Source organism: Vanellus vanellus, assembly GCF_965231255.1.
Source record: "Vanellus vanellus genome assembly, chromosome: 3".
NCBI lineage: Eukaryota > Metazoa > Chordata > Aves > Charadriiformes > Charadriidae > Vanellus > Vanellus vanellus.
In genome coordinates this window covers 58,015,650-58,030,469 of record NC_138907.1, presented here as the reverse complement: position 1 = coordinate 58,030,469, position 14,820 = coordinate 58,015,650, and the positions used below count along the sequence as shown (strand labels likewise).

The window sequence follows — 14,820 nt, the reverse complement described above, 5'->3', positions numbered from 1 at the left end:
TGCATATAATCCACTAATTTTTGTTTTATCATTTTTATACAGCACCTAGGGTACTGGAATCCTGGTTTATGATTCAGGAGTCTGATAATATAGTTACACAAACTGTTTTGGGCCAATAGATCACCTTTAATGTTTACAAATTCATTTTATTCTTATTATCAAGTGTCACACTAAAATTACAAACTAGTAGGACTCATTAGACAAGCAGTGGATCAATTACTATAGCTTTATGGTCCAGCATTGGTGTACGACTAGTAGCTGATCTGTCATCCTAGTCTGCCATTGTAACCAGATCTTTCCAGATGAAATACTCACTGGTTATTTTTATTTTTTCTGCAGTTAGTGAATATTTTTCTTTTTGAAGCCTTGCGTATTTTGAATTTCATCTCTGGTCTATATTTTCTTGCACGCTTGCCCATTTGGGGGAAGTAGGTATCAGTGAAAGCCTTGGCTCTGGCTGGGAGAGACTTCTGCCCTAGCAAAGGCAGAAGAAAATAACTGCCTACTGCCGATGCGGACCTTGGGGAGGCAGGAAGGACCAGGTCTTGGGAAAAGGAAACCAGGGTGAACATTATCAGCCTGAGAATCAAGGAGCAGTCAGTCCTTTGGTTAAAATACTTCGTTGATGTATCTCAGTAGTCGTGAGCACTGTTGTGGCTCCTCCAGCATGCCAAAGTCTAGAACGTGAAGGCGGTTCACGAGGCAGCTGAGCCAAGATTTAAGCATAGGCAATGTAAGCGGTAATCAGTAAGTTCTTTTCCTCAGCATTTGTGTTAATTCAGTGTGGGTTTTTATTACAATGCCAGAAAGTACTTAACTCATCTCCTTCTTTTTGAGGCTTCCTTCTGTCACAACATGTTACACTGCAGAAACAAGCAAAAAAATCAAACAGAAAATGCTGAACTTCATTCACTGTTTATCAAAGCTAAGCTCATGTGCTTCTCCTGCATGAAAATATGTCTGTCATTTTGAGAGGGGAGGTGAGGAAGGAGTCAGATAAAATATTCTTTTTCATTTAATGCTTTGAAGTAAAGCTTGTTTAAAGGTTACATTTCAATGTAGTATATATTCAGTCTGTTTTGAGGGTTCTTACTTAGTATGGGTACTTGCAAGTCTAAACAGTTTCTTGGAAATTATATCATATCCCATCAGTCGAGAACTTCTTGTGGTTACAAACCAGTCTTTGTCTTACTATCTGAAACCAAAACACCAACTCCCCCCCCCCAAAAAAAACCAAAAAACAAGTAAAGGCTTTAAAAAGTAACAATTTAAATGTAGAATTTCCTAATTGAAAGAGGAAATAAATACCGTATCTGATATAACTTTTGTATTTGTTAAACCTTTGTGCATCTTGCCATTCAGTGAGAAGCCTGATGCACTCTCTGAGGAATTACGCTTGGAAGGTGAGAAGCCATCATCTGAAGAACAGATGAAGATGAAATGGGAAAGCCTGAACCAGGAATTCAATACCAAGCAGAGACTGCTCCAGAAAACTTTGGAACAAGAACAGCTGGTAGCTATTTTTAATTTCTCTTTGCATTTTCTCTATGAAAGCAGTTGTCACAACATGAGGTACAGTATGTGCGTAGCAGATGCATTAAGGTGGTGTAGTTAAGACAAAGAATATGGAAAAATTTATTTTTGGGACATCTTTAAAAACTATAAAATATTGGCACTAGCATTGCTCTTGTTCAAAGTGATTTGAATTGTGGTACCATTCAGGAATAAAATTTTCATCTACTTCTCTAATTTAGGATAATTCTGTAACAAATAATCCCTCTGAAATTGACCAGTACTTCAGTGACAACTTAGAGGAAAAACTGGTATTTTCCCTTTGAATTTACTTGCTACATTCAATTCGTGGTCTTAATGACTATGTGACAAAGAAACAAGTGATTTCAGCCACAGAATTTTTACTGGAAGAAACAGGGGTTAATCAGCTAAATTGGGAACAGTCCAAAATCTATATTAACGTACATCCTCCATTTTATTTTTAATAGACCTAGATCCACTATTCTTCATATAATACTACAGTAAAATCAGCTTCCAAACTTCTGAATATCTTGTATTTGACAGTAATTAATTATTCATTTGGTAACAGCAAGCCATTGCTAATTCTGGCCGCAAGTATTTATTCTGCACTTCTAGTGAACCTCCTGTTGAGCAATCTTTTATTCAAGATATTAATGACAGAACAGTTGTGGAAGGGCTTTGAGTGTTATTTGGTGATATTCTCAGTCAGCAGTAGAATCTGTACAGCTGAATTTTGTGCCCTATATATGTTGTAGAAGCACTCCTACCCAGTACTTCTCTCTTGGCAGCTGTATAGCAGACCAAACAGACTGCTTTCTGGAATGCCTTTGTATAAGGAGGAAGGGCAGGATGAAGATAAAGCCCCAGTATCACCAGTATTGGCTGAATTGAATCAGGCCTTTGAAGATGTGTCATCTGAGGTAATGTTTCAATTGTCTTTACAATTATGGTCCAGCAAAGCCACATTTACAATCAAAACTCCTCTAGCTCCCACCTTGAAATCCAGCACTTCCACAAATACTAGATGTTAGAAAGAGTGTCATGTACTTCTGCTCTCAACTTCTCTGGTTCCTTTTGCCCAGGCTGGACGGGTGGAGGAGAGCCTGCATCTTGAACAGAAGCTGTATGACGGTGTTGCAGCTACCTCCTTGTGGCTAGATGGTGTGGAAGAGCAAGTCTTTGTTGATACAGCTCTGTTGCCAGAGGAAGAAACAGAAACATATCTCTGCAAGCAAGAGGTAAAGAAGCCGTGAATAGGACTTTCTTTAAATTGCCAATAAGGGTGCATTTTATGCAGCATTTAGAAAGAAAATATTAGAATCCTGGATAAGTGATGCCATAATCTCTATTTAAGTGCAGTATTCAGCTACTGTTTAGAAGTAACTTTATTCACTATGTAAATAACTGTTGTGAGTTGACCCTGGCTGGACGCCAGCTGCCTATCAAAGCAACTCTATCACTCCCTCTCCTAAGCTGGACGGGGCAGAGAAAATATAACAAAAGGCTTGTGGGTTGAGATAAGAAAGGGAGAGGTCACTCACCAATTAACATCACGGGCAAACCGGACTTGACTTGGGGGAAATTAGCTTAATTTTATTATGAATCAAAATTAGAGTAGGATAATAAGGAATAAAAACTAAATCTTAAAATACCTTCTGCCACCTGTCCCTTCTTCCCGGGCTCAACTTCACTCCCCGTTTCTCTAACTCCTCCTTGCCAGCGGCACAGAGGGACAGAAATGGGGGTTGCGGTCTGTTCATCACATGTTGTCTTTGCCACTCCATCCTCCTCAGGCGGAGGACTTTTCACAGTCTTTCCATCCCCCAGTGTGGTGTCCTTCCCATGGGAGACAGTTCTTCATGAACTGCTCCAGCATGGGTCCCTTCCATGGTGTGCAGTCCTTCAGGAACAGACTGCTCCAGCATGGGTCCCCTGCAGGGCTACAAGTCCTGCCTGCAAACCTGCTCCAGCATGGGCTCCTCTCTCCACGGGTCCACAGGTCCTGCCAGGCGCCTGCTTCCAAGGGGACCCCTTCGATGAGGTCACAGCTGCCTTTGGGCATCCACCTGCTCTGGTGTGGGGTCCTCCATGGGCTGCAGGTGGATATCTGCTCTACCATTAACTTCCATGGGCTACAGGGGAATCTCTGCTCTGGTGCCTGGAGCACCTCCTGTCCCTCCTTCTTCACTGACCTCGGTGTCTGCAGAGTTGTTTCTCTCATATATTCTCTCTCTGGCTGGAATTGCACAGGTGTTTTTACCCCTTCTTAAATATGTTATCCCAGAGGTGCTATCATCATTGCTGATGGGCTCAGCCTTGGCCAGCGGTAGGCCCATCTTGGAGCTGGTTGGCATTGGCTCTGTTGGGCATAGGGGAAGCTTCTAGCAGCTTCTCACAGAAGCCACCCCTGTAGCGCACCTCCACTACCAAAGCCTTGCTGCACAAACCCAATGCAAGAATGTTGCAGAAAGCAGCATCTGACAATGAATTTTGCCTGGTCAGAAGACAAATATACATAGAGTCTTCTGTTTAACTTCTTTGCTAAGTGTTAGCAAACATCACAGTGTTGAAATTGAAATGAAATGAAATGAAATGAAATGAAATGAAAAAGAGGGAGGAATGCTCTGGGTTACGGAAACAGTACAAATTCATGAACATGAAGTGCAGAGGGAGAGGGAGGGAGGGGAGACAGAGAGGAAAAAGAGTTTTGCTGTAGCTACATGGATTTCTGCTTCATTAACTCCTTGTTTAGGCAGGTTCATTTTCTTTCAGCACTAGTTTTCATCAGAGCACTCTGGGGTTTTTTTACTATCAGAAATACTACAGCTGCATAACTTTCTCGTGTGCGTATATTAACAATGTAAAAAAGTCACTGCATCACTGCAAAATTGGCAATGGTTATGGCAATATGTTTGTCTGCTTTCTAGAATGTCTAATTGTCACTTTGTTTTGTTTTCTACAAAATCAGTCTCTTGCCAAAGAAATTAAAGAGATAACAGAAGAAATGGATAAGAACAAGAATTTATTTGCTCAGATATTTCCTGAGAATGGTGATAATAGGGTTATTATAGAAGACACTTTGGATTGTCTCCTGAGAAGACTGACCTTGCTGGAGTCAGTAGTAAACCAGAAATGCCATCAGGTGAAAGGAAGGCTCCAGCAAATAGTGTCTTTCAAGGTATGATGCCCATCTGAAGGAATTAACAAGGGTACATGTCTAAGGGGTATATAAAGGATTTGATTCTCAAAGCAATGAGAATTTTTGGTACCAAACCCAGAGAACAGGCTTCCATAGGTTTTTACTGAAAATCCAATTTCTTCTTGGGCTATGCAAAATTTCGCACCCAAATCATGATCCAAAATTTAAACTTTCTGCTAGAAGCCTTCTGCAACTCATGTAATTATTGTAGAAGTGATCATTCATCCCACACTTTCTCACCCTGCTGGCATTGCAATAAATGGAAGTTGTTGACTACTGTTCTCAAAGGAGAAAAAGCAACTTTAGAGTTCCACTCCACACATTTTATAATTTCATAAATGACAGAGTACACTGTTGTTATTAGCTGTGATAAAATAGAAGACATAGTACTGATTCCCACCTTTCTGATCACCTTTTACCCATCCTATTATTCTATAAGAGCTTGTATCTCAAGCTGTCTATGTTGAGCAAAGCATAAAAAAAATGAAGTGGAGAGATGTTTGCTTTTAGAAATGTTTTCAAACAGAGTTCAGAATTGCTTTCACACCTTCCTTGGTCTCTACCTTCTCTCCTATTCTTATCATATAGATCTTCCAATATGGTTTAGTTTTAATGAAAAAAACACATAAATTTCAGCAAAAAAAAAATGGAAAACAGATTTCTGGTCTTTAGATTAGGATCGTCCTTTCATAGGTTGTTGTTATAGGATTCCTTTCCAAACTCTGTAACTTCTCCTCTGCAGTAGATAGGAAAAAAAAGTTCCAACAGTTTTCAGTAAAGGGCCTTTCTTCACTGAAGAAAGGAGGCAAGCTGATTAGAATCCTGTGTCTTATTGTTATACCAGAGATATTTAAAAGAATTTATGCTCTCAAAAAAAAAAAAACACAGTCAGAAACACACTCCTATATAATACTTAAAGTCTTAGAGAAATGTGCTGATTACTTTTTATTTTACCAATATTAGGAGTTCTGTTGGGATGAATGCATGAAAAAAAAATTGACTGTAATTTGGCAAAAATTATTAAGTAATATGTATATGTGTAGTCTGATAAAGTACGCTAAAAGTTGTAATGTGCAGTTAGCCCTGAAATGTGTTGAAGCCTTGTTTACTTTTTTGCTCAAGTTTGTAGTGAAAAACCTTGCCTTAAAAAGTAAAACCTAGCTTGTTTATGAGCATATGTGATTGAATAAACTACACAAGAATAACATTTTTTTTTTGTTAAATGAAGCTAATTGACCCTTGTTAAATAACTATCTAATTGGAAAGCGAAAGCAGAAGTGTGTTCATAGGTTATGTTTTGAATAGGAGTTGGTTTAGCTTTTTGCTAATATATATCTCGTTGTGGATTTTTAACAATGTTGCATGTTTTGCATTGGATAATTATAGTGCTTCCAATGTTGAGTATTTTTATGCCTTAGTGCTGACATTGTAACATTGTAATGCTTTAAACTTTTTGGAACATAAAATATTTTTCAGTTTTGTGCTGTGATTGCCTATAATTTGTTGTCGCTCTTGTCTCCTCTAGAATGACCTGAAGCTTCTGTTTACATCTGTGGCTGATAACAAATATTTAGTTCTACAGAAACTAGCAGAGGCAGCTGAGAGACCAGAAACAGAACAAATGCAGGTATTCCTAAAGGCCTATTACTTGGGCAGGGGAGTTAGAAGGTGTTGGAAAAACTAATAGTCCTTTTGTGCCTGTACCAAAAAATTAAAGTGTGGAACTTCACAGGTATACAAGTTTTGTATAGAATAGTTTATGATACTAAACCAGTTTTTAATTAAAAAAATAATAATGCCATAATGCATTTAACTTTAAGAAACAAACTGTGCTCTCCCAACTTTGAATTAATACCTTTTCTATATAGCATCCTTTAAAATTTCAGCAGACTGAAGGACTGATTAATACTTCAGGCAGAAAACGGAAAAGAACATTATAGAACCATATGGCAGCTACAGTACTATTATTAAACCTTCAAACTAAATGATGTAATTTTCAAATACAGGTCATAGTGCAGGCAGAAGAAGGTTTGAAGGAACTAGATACTGGAATCAATGAATTAAAGAAGCATGTAGACAAGCTACAAATTGACCAACCTTCCATGCAAGAGCTGTCTAAGATCCAGGTATGGTTCATAAGTTCAATGATATCAAAGGTATTAGTATGCTCCTTTTTATTGTTCATAAGGCAGTTTAGGAAAGCATATTTAAAAGCATTTTCAGTGTGTATAAAAGGTTATTTTCTCCCTGATTCACCTAGTTTTTCTACTTTTGCATTTTTAGATTTCCTGCCATCTCTATTATTTGTAGTATTAACCATAAAAGCAGACAAAACTATGTTTTCTTTCAGCTCGTTGAGTCCCTGTTCAAATAAATAAAGTTCAGCATGTAAACATAAATGTCTGATGAGGGTTGAGCCCTGTTCTCACCAGTGTCTCATGGTCTGGGTTTTTGTTCTCTCTCACATCCATCATTAAAAAAAAAAAAAAAAAAAACAGGAGGGAGGTGAAGGAGTATAGATAGCTAATGTGACCTGAAACTGGAAATGTGCTTTTACTAGAATACCTTTCATGTTCCTGCATACTTTCAGTTAGACTTGGTTTTGAACACACCTAAGTAGTAGGACTCTTATGTTAAGGCTCTCTGAAGAAGATACATGTGGGCAATTGATCCAGAACTTCTATAACACTGTTGAAACTCCTTTGTGAGCAGTTTGGTGCTGAGGCAGGGGAATGCTTAAGAAAAGATAAAGGAGAGGGTTTACGACTGAATTTTGCCCTTTATAATGACATAATAACAAATTGGAAGCAAAGAAAACAGCTGAAACCAGACCATAAGCTTTTTAAGCCAAGAAAACAGTGATCTCAATTAAAAATGAATGATAACAAGCTTGTGCAAATGTGTCTCTTGCCTAGTGCTTTATCACTTTGGTCATAGAGCCTCCTGTTTTTTGTTGGTTTGGTCTAGTTGTTTTTTTTCTGACAGATTATCTGTAGATATCCCCTTCCCATGGATTTTGGTTTTTAGAAAAGCCTTCCCTTTGGTTTTTTGACAGTTGTGCTTCTCACAATTGTCTCTTTAAATTTAGGAGACCCCACTGCAGTCTGAGGGTGGGTACTTTGCTGTTGTATTGGATGGTCATGGAGATGTTTTTGTTCATTAGTTTTTGGATCAAAAGTATAGGCTTACCCTCACAGTCAGACATATGTTCTGAAAATACAATTCTGAAAACCAAATCAAGAACTCTTGTTCAGGTGAAGAAAAGCATCTGTAAGTTGTTCTCACTTTTTATGGTTGAGGTATACAAGATAAGTAATAACACATGGGAACTGATCAAATTATCCCTTTTTGGCTCATTTTGTAATTTGACAGTATGTGCACACTGTGAAATACACACTGCACTTTTTCTACACTTTACTCTTCTATATAGATTATATTGCTTTTTTGAAACTGGTTTGCTTTTTACTACAGGTTGTATGTTATCCGGCTTGCTACCAGTAAGCTGCTGGGGCAGGAATGGGAGACAAATCTGGCTTTCAGATGGCTATAGTCTGTAGCCATGATGGAGTCTATCCAACACCCTGCGTTAAAAGAAGCAAAATGTAAACAGCATCTGCAGTGTGCAGTAGCCACACAGTAGTCTGGGTTTTGATAACTTAATCCCAATCACCCTACTCCTTTGCTAGTTAAAGCAAGCCTTTGGGATTCTGCTAACTTTGTTCCCAAATGCATGCGCTGGAAAGAGTTGCAGGTCTTGCTTATTTTTTCTCTCTTTAAATGGTGAGTTGCTAATTTATCAATTAAGTCAGTATGTCTTCACAGTCTGTGTGAGCTGGAAATAGATGTTATTCTGCTAGCATTTACAGAGGAATACAGAGACAGTAAGGTTGCTTATAGGAAGACGTGAAAAATGTGAAATAAGAATCACCTTGCTACTCTTTGCTCCCAAGGATATGTATGATGAGCTGATGATGATCATTGGATCCAGACGGAGTGACCTGAATCAGAATCTGGCTCTTAAGAGGCAGTATGAACGGGCTTTGCAGGACCTGGCTGACCTGTTAGAAACAGGCCAAGAAAAGATGGCTGGTGACCAGAAAATGATTGTTGCTTCTAAGGAAGAGGTGCGATCGCTACTTGACAAACATAAGGTAAGAAACTGTGACATATTTCAGGGCTAATCATGACTGTAAGCTTGTACACAGAAAATTAACCTTCTGTTCCTAAAAGTTCAGGAGCTTTTCAGAATGGTAGGCCAGTATTAAATCAAGATATATTAAAACTTACTGTATTTCAAATTGGAATCAATTAACTGTTCTGACTGAATAACTTTCAAATGCTCTGTTGAAGGTGAACCCAAGTAGATCACATTTTCTTCCTCCTCCTAATAACAAGTTCCTATTCTTGTCCTGTCACGCTACATAGCAATTTCATCCACCACTCCATTTTTTTCCCAATGGAAAGTTACATTTGCTAATAGCACCCACAAAATGTAACAAGACTTTCCTGGATTTTTTTATTAGGCAGAATTTTTTGGTGATATATATATATGATTTAAGCTATTTTTGTTTATGAAATACAGGTTGGGATAGAATTTGCGTGGAAAAGATGACCTCTTTCTTTCTTTAAAAAGACCATTGTCCTTTTTATATTGTGTGTTGGATTTTGTGAGATGGTGGTGGAGTGAAAATTTTACCTAATTCTATGTCTACAACTACTTGATGGTACTGCTGTTGTCTTAAAATTTTGTTTTAGGGGTAATGAATTGAGTAACAATTGCACTTTCTCTTTTCTGTTCTCTCTTTATCCTCTCCCTCACACCCAAATTTCTCAGGAATATTTTCAGGGGTTGGAGTCTCACATGATGCTAACAGAAACGCTCTTCAGAAAGATGAGTAGCTTTGCCCTCTTGAAGGAAACTCAGTCGCATTCAGAGCTAATGACACAAGCTTCCGCTGTATTAAAGCTGGCTCATAAACGAGGTGTGGAGCTGGAGTATGTTCTAGAGGTGAGAATTTCTGTGGTCTTTTCTGTACTGTCATTGTGATCAATCACCAGGATATTCTGTAATGTTGATTTCCTGTGCTTGGACAGAATTGGTGGACATCTGTCCCTTTTGTCATACACACAAGGTACTAATAGACTACATGTAGTCTTTGCTATTTAACTGTTGTGTCCCTCAGGTGACACAAGTTGTGTTCCTCTAAATTTAAAGAGCTACTTAGCTTTAGCTGATGGGGAGAACATGACAGCTTTATCCATGTGTTCTAACTAAAAGCTGAGCTTGACACAGAGATAGTGTCTTATTATAGGTTCACCAGGCACTTGTACTGTTGTTTCTGTACGTTCACAACCATGCAGCTATAGGATTTCACATTGAGAAAGTAAGTAATAAAAATTCTAGATACCCAGATCAGTATTCACCATATACATGGATAATTTGTGCTTGTAGACCTGGATGCGTCTGGATGAAGATTACCAGGAACTTACCAAACAGCTGGAATCTGTTGAAGGTAGCATCCCCACTGTTGGTTTGGTGGAAGAGACGGAGGACAGGCTTACAGACCGGATTACACTTTTTCAGGTTGGTGCTTTTTAGATATTCTTTATGGAAAAGTCAGATGAAAGGGACCTCTGAAGGTCATCAAGCCCAGCCTCCCACTTGAAGTAGGACAGTTGCCATGGGCTGGATCAGCCATGGTGTTGGAAACCTCAAAAGGTGGAGATCCTACAGCTGAGCTGGGGACCAATTGCAGTGCTGCGTCACCTCCTACTGAGAAGGTTTCCTATAATGCTCAGTATAAACCTTGAACTTCCAGCTGGTCACCATTGTCCTTTTTCTGTGACATGGCCCTACTGAGGAGCATTTACCTCTATAACCTTTTTGATTCTACTCCAAATAGTTGTAGTCCTTTGTTAGACTGGCCCTTAGCCTCCTGTTTATAAATCTAAAGCAAGCACACTTGCCTCAGCCTCTTTTTAAAGGACATGTGCCCTAGGTCCCTAAACATCTTAATAACTCTACACCAGACCCTGACTACTTCCTTCTTCTTGAACTCAGTGGGAGGTGGGGGCAGGGCAGAATCAGATGCACTAGATATGGCCTCATCAGCATCATGTTGATGGGGATAATAAAATAACTTGTCAGTTGTTCACAGTCCTAATGTAGGCGAGTGCTGTGGCTTGCCTTATTCACAAAGTCTTGGTTATGGAACATGCCAGGTTAAACACACTAGCCATTTCCTTCCTAGCTTGTCCTGAGAAACAGGGTTATTCTGCCCAAGGCACAGAATTTGCACTTCTTATTGAGCCTCCTAAGGTTTCTGCTGCCTCCAACCTCAAGTTTATCAAAGTGTCTCTGGACTAAATCTGCCATTTTTTGTCACTCACTCTCCCTACATTAGTATCATCCATAAACTTACTGAGGGAGCGCTCTCTGTCATCATCCATGCCATTAGTGAAGATGTTGAAGATGTTTGGGCTCAAATATCAACAGTCCCTGGAATACTCTGCCCATTACAGTCTGCTGGCCAGACATCAAGCCTTTGATCGCTAGTGTTTGACCCTGGTAATGCAGCCCATTTTCAACCTGTGTAACAGTGCATTTTTCAGGCCCACGTTCTCTCCATTTCCAGAGGAGGGCCTTGTGGGAGACAGTGTCAAAGGCCCTACTGAAGTCAGTCTCATCCACGGAGACAGTAGTTTCATCCTAAATATCTGACAAGTTAATGAATCCAAACTAAATATTCCTGATTAACTTTTGGTCCTTTTTCTCCTTGAAAGAGGATGTGTCCATGATCTTTCCAGAGAGCAAGGGGAGGCTGAACAACCTGCACTTCCCCGAGTTGCCTTCCTCCTTCTCAAATGCAATAAGAACTGGTAGTTTAAATATAGTTTTCTACCACATCCTGTTTTTTCATCTGTTCTGGTCTAGTATATTGTCTTTATCTCATTATACACCAGACACTTTGGTTGAGTTCTTTTTCTGTTTCCTTTTTATGCTTTACAGTAAAATGTCTGCCAAATTTTTCTTGCAAATTGACTTCTTGTCTACTCTGAATTTGTTATGTATATTGTTCTTTTACTAGACAGCTTTTGCTTTTGCAATGGTATGAGGAGAACTTAAGCAATCTATTATGTGTGGGTTTTATTTTGGCTTTGTTTAATGCTACGCATTGATTGTGTTGGTCCTGACCCTAAATTAGTTTTCCTATTTTGTTTCTCTTGTCAGTTACATATATTAGGTTATTCAAATCCAGATCCTCAAACTTTGCTATGGCATAATTTTTAATACCTTTTTTTCCTCTCCCGGTGGCCATGTTTAGGTTAAAAATCCATCATAATTAATTCATGGCTATCTTGGAATTTTTATGCTACTCTCTAGAGCTGTACATTTATTTGTGTGTATATGTTATATGTAAGTACCCACACAGAGACACACATATCTAAATATAAAAATTCTGTTAAGTTATTAGAGCTCTACTTATGTGAAAGAGAAGATAAAGAGTGGTAGAAAGTTTATGTACTTGCCATGACACTGATAGTTTTGTATCCTTTGAGATTAGTTTCAGCATAACTGAAAAATGGGAATGCATGTACATTTTGTTATCAATCTTAGTCACATATATAGATGATTTAAAAAGCTGTACCATTTGTGTAATGATAGTAGAATTTGGCGGGTATATTTGCCCATATATGCAAATTTTTTACCCATTTACAAGTCACCATTTAAATGAAATCTGTCTCTGCTCCGAGTTGGATTCAGGGTAAGAGTATTAACAGCGTTTCCTTTTTCAGTACCTTTTTTGCTTTCTTTTGCTATAACAATTGGCTTCTGTGTTCAGGGATTTGGATGGGTTGGGGGTGATCTCCTCTTTTGTAGCCAGGGACATTAGATCAGTAAAAAAGAGGTTAGATGACCAGGGAGCTGAAGGTAGGCATTGACAGGGCTGAAGTATGGCCACTGTTAATAACTTGATACTGGACAGCTTTAACTTTCATTGCAGTAGAGTTTTCAGCAGATGGTAGATTAAGTTCTGACATTTTAATCAATTTCTCTCAGAAATGGCGTTGCCTTACGAACGTTCTTTTGAAATTGTTCTTTTCAAATGTAAAATATCTACACCAAGGAGGAGTTCGTCATAAGGGGGTGTCAATAAACATATTAAAGTGAGGGGGTTTGTGACAACACCTTCAGATTTTGAGCATGTTACCTGCATGATGGTTCTCAGGGTTTTCTAGAGCTGAAGCAGAGGGAAAAAATGTGATGTGCTATAGTCACATTTGATAGGCTGCAAAATGCAATAAAATAAATGTTTAGAAAGCATGGTAGCAGAGACCTTCAGAGCTATCTAACAGTCTTCTCTGTCATTACAGCATCTGCGATCTAACCTGACTGAATACCAACCTAAATTATACCAAGTGCTAGATGATGGGAAAAGGCTCCTTTTTTCTGTTAGCTGCTCAGAGCTCGAAAGTCAACTGAACCAACTAGGAGAACACTGGTTAAGTAACTCCAGCAAGATTACTAAGGAGCTTCACAGGCTCGAGACAATACTGAAGCACTGGACGAGGTAATGCTGATGTACTGGAGAGTATAAACTTGTTCACCTGTTCTGTTCAAGTCAACGTCATTCTTAACCCAGAACTAATAGATCTGACATTTAAAAGAAAGTACTTTGACGTGTATGTGATAGTTTGACTACTCTACAATATGCTACTTTTGTTTGATACAAGGGCTATCATACTCTCGCATTTGCAATAAAACATGGACCAGATAACAGCTGGTGGGAGGAAGTCAAGAGATATCTTATTTAGATGACTAAGTTAGAATCCCCAATCTGTACAGGTTGATGAGAAAGGGTGTGGGCTTTGCTAGGTAGCATGAGTAGCCTCAGCGTGTTCTGGTAGGGGCATTGTCACTGCTGGGTTCTTGTGCGTTTCTGTCATTGCATACGTGAAAGGGAGCTTTTAGCTACCTTTGTTATGTTCATATGCTAGCTTTGAAATCAGTTCCCTTATCTTTGTCTGTTATTCATAATATCCCTGGCTTGTTAGCTCACTAGTCTTTCAAGAGATATATAAAGAGATTAAAGAAATTATATGTATAAAGGTTATGTGGAGACACTCATTCTGACATCTCATTAGTTGCTGGGCATATGAAATGATATGGAGATAGTTTCTGAAAAAAAAAACCCCAACGTTAAATTTCTGCTCTGACATAGTTTGTAGTACAGCTTTTGGAAGATTGAGCCTTCTAATGGAAAGCAAAAATGTGTTTCTGTGTGTGGGGTGTGGTGCTGTTGCAGCTTGCCCAACAAATTGATAACCTGGTTACTCATCCTTCATTGAACTTGTTTTTTCCTAAAAGGCAAAAGTTAGGAATTGTGGGTGTAATGGCTAAAATAAGAGCTTCCTGATACCATTCCTGTTTTCAAAATTAAATCATATTTTTCTGAAAGTAATAAAAGAAAAAAATATTTTCTATTTTAAATCTGGCATATAGTATCTTTTTCTAACACGTGGAGGAGAGACTGCTTGGTTGGAGGCAAGAAGCGGCAATGACTGCTTTATTTTTCTTTAAACATCTTTACAGATATCAGAGTGAATCAAGTGAACTGACACATTGGTTACAGTCTGCAAAGGAGCGACTTGAGTTTTGGAGTCAGCAGTCTTTGACAGTTCCTCAGGAACTAGAAACAGTCCGAGACCACCTGAATTCCTTTTTGGTAAGTCATTCGTGGACCTTGGACACCTTTTTCTCTCCAATTACAAATAAACAGTGGAGCAGTCATATGGTTATGCTTTTTCTCATCACTGAAGTAGTGAGTATGCAAAAAAAAATAATATCTGCTTATGTAGGTGATCTGTCCTTCAAAAAACTGGTGTGTTTGCCCATTCAGCAATCCTTTGCTATATGCAATGATTGTAAAGCTTGATGATTCTGAAAACAGAAAATGGTTTTATGACTGAAAACAATTTTTGTTCTCACTTGGTCTGAAGTATAGCTGGCAAACACTAATAGAAAGTACATATTTTAAAAGGGAAGGGAGGATATTCTTAGCTTTCTGAGGTAAAGCTTTAAGTAT

At 38.6% G+C, this 14,820-nt stretch overlaps 1 protein-coding gene across 2 annotated transcripts in view; it reads left to right on the top strand.

Moving 5' to 3' along the window:
- SYNE1 (spectrin repeat containing nuclear envelope protein 1) overlaps positions 1 to 14,820 on the top strand; it is a gene marked incomplete at its 5' end in the record, with an annotated part of 264,160 nt that overhangs the window by 182,570 nt on the left and 66,770 nt on the right. The window contains 11 exons of one of the 2 annotated variants that reach the window (XM_082481847.1): positions 1,363 to 1,513; positions 2,322 to 2,453; positions 2,616 to 2,771; positions 4,502 to 4,711; positions 6,258 to 6,359; positions 6,739 to 6,858; positions 8,683 to 8,883; positions 9,567 to 9,740; positions 10,185 to 10,316; positions 13,109 to 13,305; positions 14,328 to 14,460. The exons of the other annotated variant lie outside the window; for it this stretch is intronic. Of the exons in view, the coding sequence (XP_082337973.1) occupies positions 1,363 to 1,513; positions 2,322 to 2,453; positions 2,616 to 2,771; positions 4,502 to 4,711; positions 6,258 to 6,359; positions 6,739 to 6,858; positions 8,683 to 8,883; positions 9,567 to 9,740; positions 10,185 to 10,316; positions 13,109 to 13,305; positions 14,328 to 14,460 (1,708 nt within the window). The remainder of the gene's footprint in view (positions 1 to 1,362; positions 1,514 to 2,321; positions 2,454 to 2,615; positions 2,772 to 4,501; positions 4,712 to 6,257; positions 6,360 to 6,738; positions 6,859 to 8,682; positions 8,884 to 9,566; positions 9,741 to 10,184; positions 10,317 to 13,108; positions 13,306 to 14,327; positions 14,461 to 14,820) is intronic. 2 annotated transcript variants of the gene reach the window in all.